The sequence below is a fragment of the Neodiprion fabricii genome, chromosome 5 (assembly GCF_021155785.1).
Source record: "Neodiprion fabricii isolate iyNeoFabr1 chromosome 5, iyNeoFabr1.1, whole genome shotgun sequence".
Classification (NCBI taxonomy): Eukaryota; Metazoa; Arthropoda; class Insecta; order Hymenoptera; family Diprionidae; genus Neodiprion; species Neodiprion fabricii.
Genome location: NC_060243.1, coordinates 34,512,013 through 34,529,232, shown reverse-complemented (window position 1 = coordinate 34,529,232; position 17,220 = coordinate 34,512,013). Strand labels below are relative to the sequence as shown.

Sequence of the window (17,220 nt, the reverse complement as noted above, 5' to 3'; positions counted from 1 at the left end):
ATCCATAGTATCGCAAATTTTTCCTCGTCAATGAACTATGCAAATAAAACAGTTCGGATTGTATCGACAAATAGGATTGTCCGGAGAATGTAGACGCATCGATCATTCTTGTTAGTTTTTAGTTTATGACAGATCCAACTAATGCTGCATTAGTTCCCGCATGGATGCGACTAAAGGACACAAGTTTGTAATCCAATGTAACCTGCGGTGATAAATGCTTGTAATAACTAGGGCCCAAATAAATATGTCTTAAAAATTACAAAATATGTAGATATAAGGTAGACTGGAAAAATTGAAATACGTAGGAAAAAATATTAAGCAAAGAATGATAGCTATTGTCAAATATATCAAATAGTGTTGTCAAAATAATGAAAATGACATAATTTATGTAAAAATAAAGTGTGCTACTCGACAATAGTTATTATTTTTTATTCCATATTTTTCCCATAAGTCTATACTATATGTACATACATATTTTTTAATTTTGAATAAATATTTATGCGGACCCTAGTAATAACAATAAATTGCAACAATACGATAAGCTATCGAATTATTGTTCTGCGGATCTGGTCAGGCGCGGGATCAGCCAAGCCTGATGAGTGTTGCGACTGGCAGATTTTCGCGGATGTGCTCGAAGTGATGTGGCCCTGAGCGCGTCCCTGAGAGCGTGGGCTTGACTCGACGGAGACAGATTGGCACAGAAGCAAATCACGCTGATTACGAATTCTGCTAGTGACAGGGCATCAAATATTTCACGTCTGTGGGTAAGCCACGTGGCTGAACATTCGCGCTAACGGATTCCGTCTACCAACATCTCTTTGTCATACCCGTTAATAACGGTGTGGAAGTTTACCAGACATGGGTCGACTGTCTAAAACCACGGCACTGTTCCTCCGTTTAGTTTGCCTCATTTTTATCGACTAGTCATGATCCACTATCCTTCGCGGACAAGACAAACCACTTACATGCTCAGTCAATCTATTTTCAAAGAATCACCGAAAGGCTAAAATCTTTGGTGCTTAGCTTTTGCATGAGGTGTCGGATGAAGATGCAAGACAAGCTTGAATATTATACTGACGAATCGGAGAGTTAGAATTACTTATCCACTCCTGCTGTTTGCCCATAGGAGTTTATATATTTTTTTATCCTTTTTCACCTTTTTTTCACCCCCAATCTGGTCAACCAAGCGTTGAATTATTTTTCAATTACGTTTCATTGTTTCAAAGTGGTTTTATAACCGATGATATGTCAGTGAGAATATTCAATATTTTCAGTGAAATCTGACTGACTGTATCGTTCAACGAGTTTTCTCTTGAAGGGAAGAATCAGTGGTGTGAGTGATTTGTGAGTAACACAGCTTGGAAGTTTGGATAACCGTTTTGATTGACTTTCAAAATAAATAAACGACGAAACATTCTTGCGTGAGGAAACAAATGTTGAGGATTCAGTGAATAAGATATGCCGAATAAATCGCTAAATTTTCCACACTCATATACCATGGTTCGGAAATTTCAAGATTAATGATTTACTTCATCCGACTGCCACGGTGGGCGTCCATATCTATTGCCACTCCAGCGACCAGCCAATTTCCCGATGGTCGATATTGACGGTGAATTTACTCTTAGGTGGTACTACAGACGAAATCAAAGAGAAGAGCCTGTGGAGGATTCCTCGGGTCGGTTAGCAGTGCGCGATGGTTCGTTGGTCATCCAGGCCGTCCAAGAAGCCGATGCTGGTTCCTATCTTTGCATTGCGAGCAACAATCAAGGGAGTGAAACCCTTGAGGTACGACTGACCGTCTCGGCACCTCTGGGAGTCCACGTTCAGCCGGCAATCCAAATTGTTGACTTAGGAAAACCGGCCTATTTGGTAAGTGAGTTTGGAATGGCTCAGAATTATTTTCTCTGTACAATTTTCCGTGGTAGAATATCCTTAATTATAGACTAGAACCATGTACGCTACAGCAAGGCAAAGAGAAAAAAAAATAAAAATGCTTGTCAATGGCAGTCGAAGAAATAAAATTATGACTTGCGATAGAGACGGGTATAAAGAGGGGTAAAAGAGTAGGTAAGTTGATCGCGAGAGTTGGAGATAATTAGCCGGAGTAATTAAAAGTTGTCCCGCCGAGTTCACCGAACTAAGAGTTTGAGGGCCGACTAAATACGCGGAGCCACGAGGCCACGAAGTGGCTCGCAAATAGTAGATTAACTCGCTATTGTCTGCGATACGACAGTTAGGGCTGAGTGAGTACCTACCGTAGGAATTTTTCACGCTACTGCAACTCAGGCTGCAGTCACGGGCCTCAGAGTCGTTCAATTATGGGGATGCAAAAGTTGGCCGACTAGAAATTCTGATCAGCTCGTTCCGGCCGTGTGCCACGCAGCACGGAACGCGATGCACGAAATCATACCTTGGCCAGAAAGGTGACACAACTAAAAAATTAGCGTTTTTCAGTTAATGCTACATTTCAATTGCCGAGATTCGAATCGATCACCATACCAATTAGTGACACTTGAGTAGTTGCGAAACTCGGCACCAGTGATCAGAAGTGTCGCTATCGCATCACAGCTAGCTTCACAAAGTTCTTATGGCCAACTTCAACTTTGATTCGCATCATTCTATTGGGTGTGAATAAACTTTTTCAAAAAGGGTAAACACAACATCAACACATTAGAGTCTCCTTATACATCGTGCATGCAGAGAAGAAACTTCTTACTCACATATAAACCGGGCACAGGAAAACAAATTCGAACTCACTGGTGATGAGAGAAATTAACGACAACAGAGTCAGGACGGCTAGGTGGTCTAGTGGGGTAAGGCTCCGGTCAAACATCTCTAGACGCCAGGTTCGATTCCAGGCTCCGTCGTTAATTTTTCGAAATCACCAATTTTTCGAATTTACATTCTTTCATCAATGAATTACCCCTTTAAACCTTTGAAGGATTTTTATTTTTCTTCTTTTACTCGTACTGGAAAACAACCGTTTTATCAGTTGTGTCACCTTATGTTAATCGCCAAGTGCGAGATGATCTACGCTGAAAGGCGAAATCATAGAAGACCGTCCAGCGATTCACAAATTAGGTAGAGCTTCGCAAGGGCAAAAGAACTGTCTTTGACACGTAATCACCTGTTCCAGACGTGCAGCGCCAACGGTTTTCCCCAAACAGCTCTCTACTGGCTGAAGGATGGTCAGCCTCTACGCACCGGCACCAGAGTGAAGGCCCTCTCCAGGGAAAGGATATCGGTTACATCAGTGGCGCGGGAAGACCGCGGAATGTATCAATGCTTTGTTCGCAATGAACACGAAATGGCGCAGGGGATAGCTGAGCTACGACTCGGAGGTGAGTGTGCGAGTGTTTTTCTTGTTTTTTTATATCAGACGGAGAATTCCTTTATCGAGAGACATTGAAAGGTGAAGAATTATATGAAAATTCAATCTGACGTGATCCCACAACGTTTGTGAAGGTCTCAAACAAGTATTTCTAACGAGGCAATAACACGGCAGTATTGTTTTATGATCGGGTGGGAAGGACACCCTTCTATTTGCTCGGTGACAGAGGATCGACCCTCCTTTATTCAGCCACTGTCACGTTTCACGGACAGACTTCGCTCTGCTTGTTTTTGTTCGACAAGGGCCAATTGTCTTGGTACGTTAATCAAAACCCTTCGGCTTCGGCACAAGATTCTCGGGTAGGCTGTTGTTTATGAAACGAACCTCACAGAAGGTTTTCCAGAATTACATTATTTTGGGGCAGATCGTTAACGATACCTCAGACTTCGAAGACAGTTTTGTTTTTGCCTGCATTTCGACAACCTTACCATTTGCAGAGAGTAGAACTTCGCCCGTTCTCATTGGCGTTCGAACTTTCTCGACATTGCTTAAACCGCGAGACATTGTTAGCCATTTTCTCACGATTCAGTTCAACTCGTGCCCCAAAAATAGTATATTGTGTATCAAGGAGGCCAACTCAGTCTTTTCGGGTCGAGCGTAAGTTTGCAACACGACTCATTTTAGTAAATAAAAGTAAGTAAATAAGTAATATCGCAAATACGCGAGGCGAAAAGACCGTTTCTTCTTTGTTGCACACGATTCTTCATGTAGCAATGGTATGTAACGTGTTTTTTCACGAAGCACGAAATTGAGGCTAGGGTCGCACAATGTCAGATTTGCTTGCGACAGCACATGCGCGCAGTACAGAAAAGTCCACTTTTAACTCCTAGGAGATGAGCGCATGCGCATTTGCAGACTCAGTCTACCGTCATAGCAACGGGTACTTTGTGTATGGAAAACACGCATGAAAAAACGCGTGAAACATACTCGGATTGTATAAAATACTTTTCTATTCCTACCTTCAGAAAGCAAGGTTAAATGTTTTGTTTGAAAGTGAAGATTTGTACACTCAATATAGTTTACAATTTTCTTCACCTAATCTTTAAATAGTTTTATTGGCCTGGCGAACGATTTCTTATTTTCACTTTGGAACGCTAGGCAACGTGAGATAATTATGAATTTTAAAAACCCTACCAGCTTCCTAGGATTTTTTCTGACATTGCAATAAACATATACCAAATCCTCTGATATTTCTCATCTTTCCTTGCTTTTTGGAGTTCGAACTTTGCTTCGGGAAGACAAGGTATCCACGGTTCGTCTACCCCTCAATCGATTACGTCGTCTGACAGATTCGAACTTCTTTGTCTGCGGATGATAGCGTTTCGAAGACAGCTTAGGCTCCGTCAATTCTGTTTTGCCGTGGAAACCTTGACAGTTTAGGCTCGCGCTTAGACCCAGAACAGCTCGCTTGGATCGAGACTTTGAATACTTCAAAATAAATATCAAAGCGTAAGGAGTCGGACATGGAAGATGAGGCGAAATATTCCGGTATGAAATTGTAAAACTCTGCTAATGGCTTTACTTTTCAGCTTACTCCTTTTAATATCACTCATCATTATCCAGTCCGCAGAAAATCTCTTACGAGCATCATTCATCACTCGCCACAAGTGCCCAACTCATTATACTGCAAGATTAAACGAACAATGAAACTGGCGAGGTATTAACGTCAATAGCCACGTACTTCTAGCTCCACAAAAGACTGGGTGAAATAAACAATTGTTCTTCGTAATGCGCGTGCTTTTAGGTTTTCAGTTAGTAATGTGGACCACGGGTTGTAGCGGCTGTGTTGCGAACCTAGAGTTATTTCGTCTCGGTCACCAGTATTATCAAGCCTTTATTATTCTCTCGAAGTTCATTGAATAGCACAACAACTATTAACCAGCATCCACCGCCATCTGATCACTTTCGCAAGTTTGGTTATTCAATAATTTGCAGAAATGCAATCTCATCTACGTCCCGCAGCGCTAAATAATTTGTGGCAACTCTGTTCAAGCTTTCCCGCTTTTGGCGAAACGTACTACAAAGTACAAGAGATTATAACTTTCGACTATCTTTACTCTGAGCTAAGAACAATGGGGGACCTTCCGATTAAAGCCCGACTGGTCAAACCCGTCTTAGGATTTCAAAACTTTCTCAATTCTGTTGGCTTTCTCAGCAGCAAGGGATTTCATGGTTCACTACCTCACCGGTAGCATCACTTCAACTCGGAGGGTTGTGTGCACGAATATGTGCTTACATTCTCGACTCCAATCATAGCCAATGATCCCAATCACAACTGACATTGTTACGGTACGCGAGACTTCTACGCCCGAACCGTAAAGCCATGCTGATTAGCCACTTCTCACCGCGGAATGAGCCCTCCCATCAACAATCGCTAAGGCTACGTGATCTCTGAGCTGATAGCTGCACCTCGTACAACCCACTAGATGAAGCCGTCAGCAAAGCGATACGATAGTTGAGTCCCTAAATTTGCATAGGTTAACTAGGCGGCGGGCTTATTGATGCCCGCGACTTTCGCATCCAAGGCAAAGCCCATTCTAACCCCGCGGCAACTCCACCACCGATTACCGGGAAAATGATCCCAAGTCGAGGTTATTCTGTCCCATTGGAGGGAGTAGAATTTTCCCATCGTCCGGGGTCGCGAAAAGAGTCTATACTTTTCTCTCGTTTCGTTCTCTGGTCCTGAATATCATCCTGCAGCTTCGATGTTTGAATTTATGCCTGTACATTGATTTCTCCATTCGTTGTTTTGTTCAGGCATCGATCTGATCATTTTGAAGGTAGTTTCTTGGGAGTTTTCTTGGTATCATCAATCAGTCAATGAGTTAAAACTTAAAGTAACATTAAATGATTAACAAAAAACAATACTTTATACAAGTGGAAAGATAGGATATTAGATTTAGCGCCGAAAGTAAGAAGAATGAAAAAAAATATTCCTAAAAGGAACGAATAACCGAGACACAAGAGAAAAACGATGCGTGGACTTATATTTATTTAAGCATGGAGCAGCTTAGAGCCGATTTAGGAATACATTGTGGTTAAGGTACAAATCAATATGCACTCCGGGTCGTCCTCTACAAGGACAAGTTAAACAAAACTGTTTTAAATTTTTTAACAGTGAATCTAAAACAGCAGAACTTATCAAATGGGATGAAAAGACGACGAATTATTTGTTGGGTTCTTTAGGACCCATTTCTTTATCTGAAATTAACTAGAAGCTAGAAAATTTGCGAGCGTAAAGCAGTTGTCGCCCGTTAAAAGTCAGAGAGCCGGCAAGAGGGAGCAGCCATGATAAGTAATTGAACCTTGATAGAGACAACTCGGTTTCACCATAATTCTAGGGAAATTAAACATGATCCGATCACTGCCGTGCGACAAAACTGATCCGGTCTAACTGTTGGCAGAAATTTCGCCGCAGCTGGTCAACAGCTTTATCGAGCAGACGATGCAGCCTGGTCCATCGGTGTCGTTGAAGTGCAGCGCAGCCGGAAACCCGACGCCGCAGATATCGTGGCGCCTCGACGGTTTTCCTTTGCCGCAAAACGACCGGCTTCTGATCGGGCAATACGTCACTGTGTACGGCGACGTAATCTCCCACGTAAACATTTCCTCGGTTAAACCGGAAGACGGGGGTGAATATGAATGCACGGCAAGCAGCCGGGCAGGAGAAGCCAGCAACGCGGCGAGACTCAACATTTACGGTGAAAAATTAACCCAATTCCGAACCGAAATACGGAATGGCACTTCGGGGTGATCATTGATTTAGAGTTCTCGATTCGGCAAAAAACTTTTCACTCGATAAATGCACGCCCGACCGTGTCTCGTTATCTGCTCGGTGCAGCTGCATTCTCACGGTGTTGGTTAAAACTAGCTTGGAAAATAGATAATAGAGAGGGAATAACACGGGAATACGCTTTTTCAATTCCGTAGGTTTACCGTACATCCGACCGATGCCCGCAGTTTCAGCAGTCGCTGGAAAACAACTGCATATCAAATGCCCCGTGGCGGGTTATCCGATTGATTCAATTGTCTGGGAGAAAGGTAAGAGAGCATACGCTAAGCACACGTCATGCATCACTTCCTTCCTTTCTGCTGCTGCGCGAAATACTGATAGTATCGGTGTTTGATATTTCTCCTCGGTGGTCAATATATTTGCATACTTTTTCACAATGGTTTCTGCATGGGTTTCTCTAAACGACTTTTTTCCCCCATTAATTACGATTATTCCTGATTCTAATATCTTGACAAATAATTCACAAGCAATATAAATTACAAAATAATTTGGCCATTTCTCACAGACGGAGTCAGGCTGCCCACGAATATGCGGCAACGAATTGGTAACGGATCTTTATTCGTTGAAACTGTGCAAAAAAACGCTGATCAAGGCACCTACACTTGCACAGCAAAAAACAAGCACAACTTTACATCGCAGAGAGCGGTGGATGTTCGTGTTCTTGGTAAGTTTTTCTAATCCACAACTCTGTTAAATAACAGTAATCACCGAGTAGGAGAGAAAATTTTATTCCAGAGAATACCTATCTTACAATCAATGAACTTAGTAATGCGCGATAAAAGTTTTCAATATTCAATCTGCGCTTCATAATTCAAATCCCTTCAATTTCACACCTCGAATGAGAATTCCTTGGATATTGCAGAATTATTAGAGTGGGTATTAAAATTGTACTGGGAAATAAATTATGAACAAGGTAAATTTACACAAACGTGAAGTCGATGTTCGTAGTGACCAGAATTTATACTGGGACATAACTGAGTAACACTCACGTTTATCAATGTTAATCAACGTATAGCAACATCGATTCGATCATCTTTAGGATTTTCAATAACGCAGAAGGCATTCAGAATGTCCGAAGATAAATTATGAAAATTTTTGACATTTCAAACGCGAAATTCTTTCCCCTTGATGAGTTTTGATTATCAGAAATGGTGCGTCTTACCTACGAATTGTTGACACTCCTGATGACAAAGTTTTCATTAACTATCCGAGTGACTGGAAATACCTTTCAACTTGGCTCGGGAAAATATTCGAGCTATGGATCGACTAATTACAAATTCAGCTAACAGATCACCATCGACGTAATTGAGAGTATTGAAACTTCAGGTCTGTTAAAGGGATCGCATCCGGTAGAAGTGAATCAGCAGGAACCGTCCCTTTGCTACAATTCATAACGCGGCATTGTATCCATACGCTTAGGGACAACCGGGATATTTATATGATTTGCGAAGGGTTCGGACCGATAAAAGCTGGGTTGAAACCTCTCGCCAGAATAGACATGTGATGCATACATTTTGTCGCCCCTAAACATTATTTTCCTACTAAAATTGTCAGTCTCTCGATAATCGTTTGTTCATCGTCAAGCTTTCATTTTCGAAATTAACGACGCAAGCGCAGTGAAATTTATGCGCATGTATGTGCATAATATAACGCTTCACCTGTCGTTGGATGTACCAACTACTAAGGGAATGCTATTCCCAAGATAAAAAAGGATAAAGGAAAGAAAGGAAACACCGATCGAAAAAATATCCAAGCACAGAGCACAGCGATTCACTGCACCGCTCAAGCACTGCCCTCCTTGCACGCGTTTAAGCACCACTCTTTTCAGCTCTGCAACATCGTCAAGTTCTCTGGAACCGTGTTGCTTTCCGGTTGCGCTGCAAACACGCGCCTTTGTTTCATTGATGGATTTTCCGAACGTTCCAGGGAACTAGAACGATCTATATATATATATATATATCTATATTATTCTATATATATATATACACCTACTAATCCAAATCACTCGAGCTGTCTATCGCAAATGATTCGGTCAAAAGTTGATTCTGTTTACACGAACCTGAAATTCCCCTTCATCAACGATTTCCGGTAAAGGTAGAGAAAAATAAAAATGCGCTCCGACGCCTGATCAACTATCCATCTACTGGACGATATTGGTGGTGTGAATCTTTCAAAACTTTGAAATAACCTGATTGACTTATACTGTTACCCATGTTGGAACTTCAGTGAATCCAAGAGCACCGTAATCATACTGATGCATGCAATACATATCAACTCTGAGTGCTATTATCAAGTTGAAAAACGTGGTGAGAATGGGGAATTCCATATTCATGCAAATGGAAAACGAGACCGAAAATCTTTGAACTGAAGGCTAAGGGCTGAAAGTTAAAAGCTTGCAAGAAGCATTCTCACTCTCATCCGACCCATCGATTGATCCAGCAACCAATTTACCACTACTTCATCTGCACTTCTCACTCGCTGTTGTACGTTCCGATTACAAGACAGGAAGAAAAAGGCCACAGAGTGTCGAACCACCTAAACAATTCTCCTTAAAACATTTTATCTTCAATTCACGCTTGCAGCTACAATGAAAAATACCTGCCTCTTTTCAGCATTCGCAATTCTTGATGTCTCTAAAGATGTGCAGGTTCAGTGCTACCACATAAGTACGAATTAGAATTGAAACATTGTTTTACAAGGAAGGTATCCCAAGTCGATCTCTCCAATTTGATCTCTTTGGTAGTATGTTATAGTAGACAAAAAATTAAGCGACTCGTATTTTATCTGCCATTAAACATTTTAAGGGGGTGAAACCATCCTACAAAGTTAGGCATGTCATGGGGTAATTTGACAGTGTTTCTTTGTTTTTCGTCTAATTGAGAAAATTACAGTTTTCACTTTCCGTTATGAGAAAACTGTTTTAGTTGGATTGGTTAAAAAAAAAAATTATGTTCTTGTCGGTGAAACTGCCAAATCGCCCCTTGACATGCCTTACCTTGGAGGTTGGTTTAACCCTCTTTAACTGACCTTCCTTGCGAGTGAATTACTATTTGAAAAGAATATCGTAATCTAGGTAAAAAACGAAAGAAGTGACAGTGACCTCTTTGAGTACCTGAACAAGTTGGCAAGTAAGAAATATCGGAACGTGCATCAAGCAGTGATCAGCATCAATCGTATAATCGTGATATCATGATTGGCCTTCTGCGAGGTTCGCGTATGTGTACCTATCTCATCATACACACACATGTGTCTTCTGTCCGTACCGCTTTGATATGGAATGCGACCTGTTTTGTATTATTCTTTCAGTGCCACCTAAAATCACACCTTTCAGTTTCGGTCGCGATTTAAACGTAGGAGACCGAACTAGCGTTCAGTGCGTTGTAGCGACGGGCGACCTTCCGCTCACGTTCACGTGGCTCAAAGATAACGCATCGATTGAAGCGTCTTTGGAACTGCCATCCAAGAAAGGCGAATCCCCGGTCGAACGGACCGGCAAAACGATCACCGTACGACAATTCGACGAGTTTAACAGCGCCTTGAGCATTGGAAAGATCGCCCCCGTTCACAATGGCACCTATACCTGTCGTGTAGCAAATGACGCTGCTACAGTCGCACATTCCGCACTCCTCAACGTCAACGGTAAAAAACCGTTGGTGTTTCTCAAGCACCAACCTCATTCTTCACATTCTTTTCTGATCTGGCCACGAGTTTATAGATCGTGGAAAAACGAATTGTGGAAGCGACAGGATTAGTTCGCAGCAATCCGATTATCCGAAGAATTCATATCCAACCACCTCGTGATGAAATTCCTGGGTTAATTTCTTGCTGGGAACTTTTCTTGGCGAACAAGACACGAGGGCAGAGAATGAATTGAACAATTGAACTTGAAAACATTGCACGCTTAAACGATCATTCGAATCGCGTCAGTTTCAAATGGATTTCGATTTCGAATTACTGATACTGACGCGATTTTTGGATCTTTTATCTTCATATAACTAACTTATGAATTTTCTTATTATCAACTACTAATTCCCCATCCTGCACGCTAATCTCTTTTGCACGCTGATTGCACGCTTATGACATTATTCTACTGTATACATAAATACCTTAATACTTGCTCAAAACTCTTACTCACTGGAACTTGGAACTCATTGCCATTGTATTTTTTCATCCGTTGGAATATATAAACATTCTTAGCACACGTTGTGCCTGACGTTCATCGCTCACACGTTGTATATTTGACATTCATCGAAGAATTTCACCATACTGATTAATTGACCTCACCGTTAATAATTGATATTACGTTTATTGAAAATCTGTACATGATGTTGAGAATACGATTGAGTAATTTTCGTTCATATATCTTACCGCATTATAATATACATATCATACACGTATTGTGTGTACACGTCATCATACCTATACTCCCAAGTAGTAGGACATTTTTGAAATTTTCTTATCCATGAATTATCATATTTGAAAACTATAATATATACCCGTATATATACGTATAAATACAATATATATATACGTATAAATACAATATTCTCTTTGTGTTGTGTCGTATTTTCGACCTGAACCAGTTTCTTTTTACCTTGATCCCGGTGGATGAGATTCGTCCTCAGCGCAGAGGTTAAAAATTAACGGATCTCTCCGTCTGACCGCATCGATCAGAGTACAAAGTGATCTAGGTACTGGTCGGTAGAGTAAATCGTTAGCTACATATATTATTTACTTCAATACTTTTTTGTATCTTGTTATGAACTTGTACTGCGTTTGGTAACGTTGAAACATCAACAACACGAGTAGTGTGATCGAGAAGTGAATTCCACCGGTAAGTAACACGTCTGCAACGTAAGGCAGTTACGAAAATCACAATATCACCATGTACATGTACACGTACACGCACACCGAGACTCCAGGAGGTGATTTAGGGATCTTTCTAATTGAGACCGTGAATTGTAGGGCCTTAGAAAGAATAAGTAGGCAAATAACCGCGAGAAAGTTACGCGGTGTATCCAACTACCTACCTTCTTGCAAAGACGCGGACGCGTCCAAGGTTCATACAATGCCATCACTGCTACTACCCTTATAGTTCCACCGAGGATTTCGCCGTTTTATTTCGAGGATGGGGTCACTGAAGGTATGAGGACACAGCTGATGTGCACTACTAGCCAGGGCGATCAACCGTTCAACGTATCTTGGCTGATGGACAACAGGCCAATTCAGAATGGTCAAATTGGGCCCTCCGCCGAGCAGGGCTCGTCGGTTGCCTCATCCGCACCTAGCAGCATTCAGATAAGCGACTATCCACCATTTTCAAGCATACTGACGATTAATAGCGTCACTGCGAGTCACAGCGGAAACTACACCTGTCAAATCAGAAACGCTGCGGGTATCGCTGAACATTTTGCAAGCCTCTTCGTCACCGGTGGGTCACCAAACCCGTCCAGCATTTTGCTAGCTCTAAGATCTTAGTCTTAAACCATCAGCGATCGGCCCGAGCTTGTGTGGCAGGAGAACCTTGAATCAATGAAAGGACAAGAATTTTGGTATTATAAAATATTCAAGCTTTGTTCGTCTTCATTCGATAAAGGCCATTTTGGCAATTTGGCTGATATTCTTTTCCTTTCTTGGCGACACGTCGAACTCTGCGCCTTAAAGCCACACCACGAATAGCACTGAACCGAGTGAAGAATGTTAGGAAACTGCGTTTTCACATCCTGGCAAAGTTAAGCACCAGACCAACATGATGCACGTGGCACAATCACACGTAAAAACCAACACACACTGTACATACATAAATACTGCGGAAAATCCAATTTCAAACTAGTCTTACACAGTTTGATAAACAAATTATCATAATCGTTCATTTGGTTATACATAATAATAGGTAGTGCATGCTAAAACACTTGGATAATAACTGTTTACTTAATGTATTGTTCGAGATTATTAATATCATTATTATATAGTCATATATAGTGACAGTTTAACATCCATTACATTTTATACTCATTCTACTTTACGTAATTAGTACATTTACTTAGATAGTTCCGTAGTACATGTACAGATAAAATGACTTACGTTGATTGTGAGTAACACTCGTGACAAAACAATCGTAATTTACAATTCAGACGATACAGTACACAATATTCACTCACAGTTGGAAAAAATGTAGGTAATTTTGACACATTCGCCGTAGCTATAAAGAATCACATTTCGATGATTCTGTCCGATGTCTAAAACTTTTTACGCGTGAAAAGTCACATTCGCGAAAGCGTTGGAGTGAAAACGGAATACATTTTTTCCGACAACCTGCCATTAACCGATGTAAGACTGTCCAGCATGGAATTCGATAAAGCCCATCAAACAAACAGGATGACGATGAATGCGATATTATGTTATCTTAGTACGGTCTTAAAACTCATTTTCTTTAATACAATCAGAAATGACGGCGTTTTTTTTTTGATACCAATCGATGGCGCAGTTCAAGAGAATAGGAATGTGACCAATATTGAGAATCCACAACGAACTTTAATATACGAATCACGAACCGCGAATTCCATTTCAATTTGCTTTGATCTCCGACAACTACGCTGTCCAATAAATATTACTATCCGGTCCGTCGTGTATAATGTTCCGTATTCGTCTGACACAATGCGTCAATTAACGTAGTGGAAATGATAAACTTGGTATGAAGGTACGGCCCGTCGGCAGCAGGACTTGTATGCGGGTCACGATAGATAATACAGGATTGTCCAAGTGATTCTGTATAAATATTAATTGACAATTAATTAATTTCACGTGCCTATGCAAAGTATCAAGTTGCACGAGTATTCGCAATGTGTGCACATATGTCGGATCGATAGTATTTTCACATTTAGCGAATAATTGAACACCTGTTGACCTCTTTCTCATGCTTTACTGAAAACCGAGCAGTCAGAATAATATACTCAATTTTCTCCCATCTTTCTACACTGGAAATATTCTAATTGTAAATGTGGCGACTCTTTTGGTTTACAGCACCGCGTCCGCGGATTTTCTCGATCCTATGCGCTCCACGCGTGAAATGACCTGAATATAAGCCATAATGAAAATTCATCGTCAATCCCGACACTGTCGACATTAAACCTACACATGACACACGCACACCATGAGCTCAATATACGATAATGCATGGAATTCTCGGTACGATATCACGTTACGTCTAGCTACCGTAGAATGAGTAATGAGCAAGTTTAAATACGTTGACGAAGCTCTAGCGTAGTGTGCCGCAGGTAGGCGGCAAGTTACTCAGAATCAGATATATACGAACAGAGGTACAGGCACAGGCACAGTGAAATATTCTGAGGCTGTATCTGTGCGTCTGTGATCACGAGGTGTTCCAATTCCGCGTGTAATTTTCGCGCACCGCTGATGTTTACCCGGGCTAAAACGAAAGGCCCGAGGGCATGCCGCTATAGATTCACACGAGAGCACGATAGCTACGGATAAATCACTGTACACGGGGAAAATTAGTATATAATTTGAAATTGTTATTACCGTTTATAATTAACGAACATCCTGCAGGAATTGCCTTGTTTCACTTGAGGATGTAAACAAAGCCACGGCCAACATCAATCTTTTATTTATTTCCACGATATGGCTCTCTGCTTTTCACTTTGTTCGCTCTTTTCTACTGTACAGAATTCAATTTTCATTCTTTGTCAGTGTACCGTCACTGAAAATAAATGCAACGCTAATTAACGCCGTTGAAGTGACCAGTTAATAACGTTAATCGGACTTAAATATCCAATAAAGATACAGTCGACCTAGCATTCGGTAACATTTTATAATACATGGTAGCCTGGCACGAATTTTGGAACACCCGTTTTTGTTTCTTTACAATACATATATAAGAAATACGATTACCGAATGGCAATCATACTTCTGCGTGAAATCCCGGAAGTAAAATTGGCATTTAGTGTCGCCAACAAACGCGACATTTCATGGTGAAACCGTCGTTTAGTTGATACATATGATCGGACTTGAGATCAGGTCGTTTTCTCCACGCGAGAATATTCACGTGAAAAGGTTTCAGCATGAATTTCCGGTGAGGCAGACTGGTGAATCGAGTGGCCGGAGGGCGGAAATAGATTTTGGGTAAACGGAACCGTATTTCTAGTTCCTCCAAGATGGACCGTGGAGCCTATCGATCAGACCGCCATAGTCGGTCATGGTGTCTCGGTAGCTTGTCAAGCGGAAGGATTTCCGATTCCTTCAGTCGCTTGGAAACAATCTGTAGGTGAGTTTGTTCGTAATATCTCGAGAAATCTTTGCACTTTGGCAAAGATAAGATCTGTTCAATCAATGTCTATCTGAACTGACAGCAATTAGTTGAATTTAAAGTCAGACATCCCGAAGACAGTTTCTATGTAGAGTGCACTGATAGCATCTTATGTCCAAAAGTAATAAGCAGTGTGCTTTCAGACATCTTGATGATATTTTCCTGCTCTTGGGAAAGTCATAAAGGTCGTGTAAGTGAGTTAAGAGGCAGTTTCTTAAAGAGAAGATCGGTCGAAAAATGTAGACTCAGCACTTAGAAAACATTGAAAAATAGCTGCTCAAAGTATTTGACTTTTAAGTAGTTTACAACAACCTCATACTATTCATCTGCATCGCGGAAGTTCGAGTTGAGGGGTAACTGCGAGTTGAGTTTCTACGAAAGCCGTTAAGAAAACCGTGGACGCTGTGGACACTCATGAGAGCGCAAAGATATTTTCATAATTATTCAAATTGTAATTTACCGGGAGTGAAAAATAATTTTAATTTACTAGCGTCAAGCATTTTGTTGTTTGTGTTGCAGGCGAAACACCTGGTGATTATCGAGAGCTGGGTTACGGCGGTACAGAGGGCGCCGGAGTTGCTGGCAACGGTTCTTTGGTCATTCCTCGCGTAGCGAAAGAGCACAGCGGCTTCTACCTCTGCCAGGCAAGCAACGGGATCGGTCCAGGACTCAGCAAACTCATTCGTCTGACCGTTCATGGTAAAATATTCAAATTCCATCTAGGATATCGTACATTCAGTGTCTGACGTGGGTCAGGGTTCTCCCTCGCTATCGAACAATATTTATGGAAGACATTTGTAGGGTACCGGATACTTCTTCGGTAGTCGTAACTTGCACGGTTAACCTACAGACGGAACATTTCTCATTACACCAACCTGAACCACACGAACAGATGACAATGCTGTTTATTACCCGTCACGTCTACTGACCGTTGTGAACCAAATATCTTATCTAACAACAGTGAGCGTAAAACGTTGCTAATTGTATGACATGACAATCGTGACTCGTTGCCATAGCGGGACCCACTGTGACGGTGAGGACGAGACAGGAGTCGGTACGCCGAGGCGAGGCGGTCACCCTGCACTGTGAAACTGAGGGCGACTCACCCCTCGAGCTCAGCTGGCGTGCTCGCGGCAGTCGGGTCGACCCTAACTACGACATTAGGTTGGTATCCAATCCACTCACGTAGGTCTCCCCAGACCACCTCGCGCCACTCACCGCTCGAGCTAATAGTTGATGTAGGCAACCCCGACCACACCGCGAACCCTAAATACGAAGAGCTCACAAGCCCAACTCAAAACCACAAACCCAAGTACGTGACTATTTCATCGCGATTTTCGTGGGTCGTAATTAATGTATGTAGAGAATGCGATGATTTGGAACTTACAAAGTGAGATTTTCCGCGAAAGCAAAACTTGGTGATGCGGAAGATGATTGCAACATAATCCTGTAAGACGTGCGCGTGCTTCTATTGTAACTTCAAAGGATGCTATCCGAATTTTGTCTGATTGACAGTAAGGAGTGATAACTTCTGATTTAAAAGTGTCTATTTAACATATCTCTGTGAACCCAAAAAGAAGTCTATCACCGTGAGCATGGCTGGCTTAGAGGTATCTCGAAGTGAGTCTCAATGTATAAACTATTGCACGAATACGAATGATTTTCGCCAACGACAAGTTGATGGTTGAATGATGTAGCCCTTGTTCTTGA

At 41.6% G+C, this 17,220-nt stretch overlaps 1 protein-coding gene across 11 annotated transcripts in view; it reads left to right on the top strand.

Annotated features, from left to right (window-relative positions):
- The window catches only part of LOC124182677 (Down syndrome cell adhesion molecule-like protein Dscam2), a 50,315-nt gene that overhangs the window by 27,583 nt on the left and 5,512 nt on the right, over nt 1–17,220 (top strand). For 9 of the 11 annotated variants that reach the window (XM_046570224.1, XM_046570226.1, XM_046570229.1 and 6 more), the window contains 9 exons: nt 1,626–1,869; nt 3,137–3,341; nt 6,796–7,092; nt 7,322–7,432; nt 7,690–7,848; nt 12,280–12,615; nt 15,349–15,468; nt 16,030–16,209; nt 16,527–16,674. In XM_046570224.1, coding sequence (XP_046426180.1) covers nt 1,626–1,869; nt 3,137–3,341; nt 6,796–7,092; nt 7,322–7,432; nt 7,690–7,848; nt 12,280–12,615; nt 15,349–15,468; nt 16,030–16,209; nt 16,527–16,674 — 1,800 coding nt within the window. Of the gene's footprint in view, nt 1–1,625; nt 1,870–3,136; nt 3,342–6,795; nt 7,093–7,321; nt 7,433–7,689; nt 7,849–10,490; nt 10,824–12,279; nt 12,616–15,348; nt 15,469–16,029; nt 16,210–16,526; nt 16,675–17,220 lie in introns of all 11 variants that reach the window. The other 2 variants (XM_046570225.1, XM_046570227.1) reach the window with 2 other exon arrangements.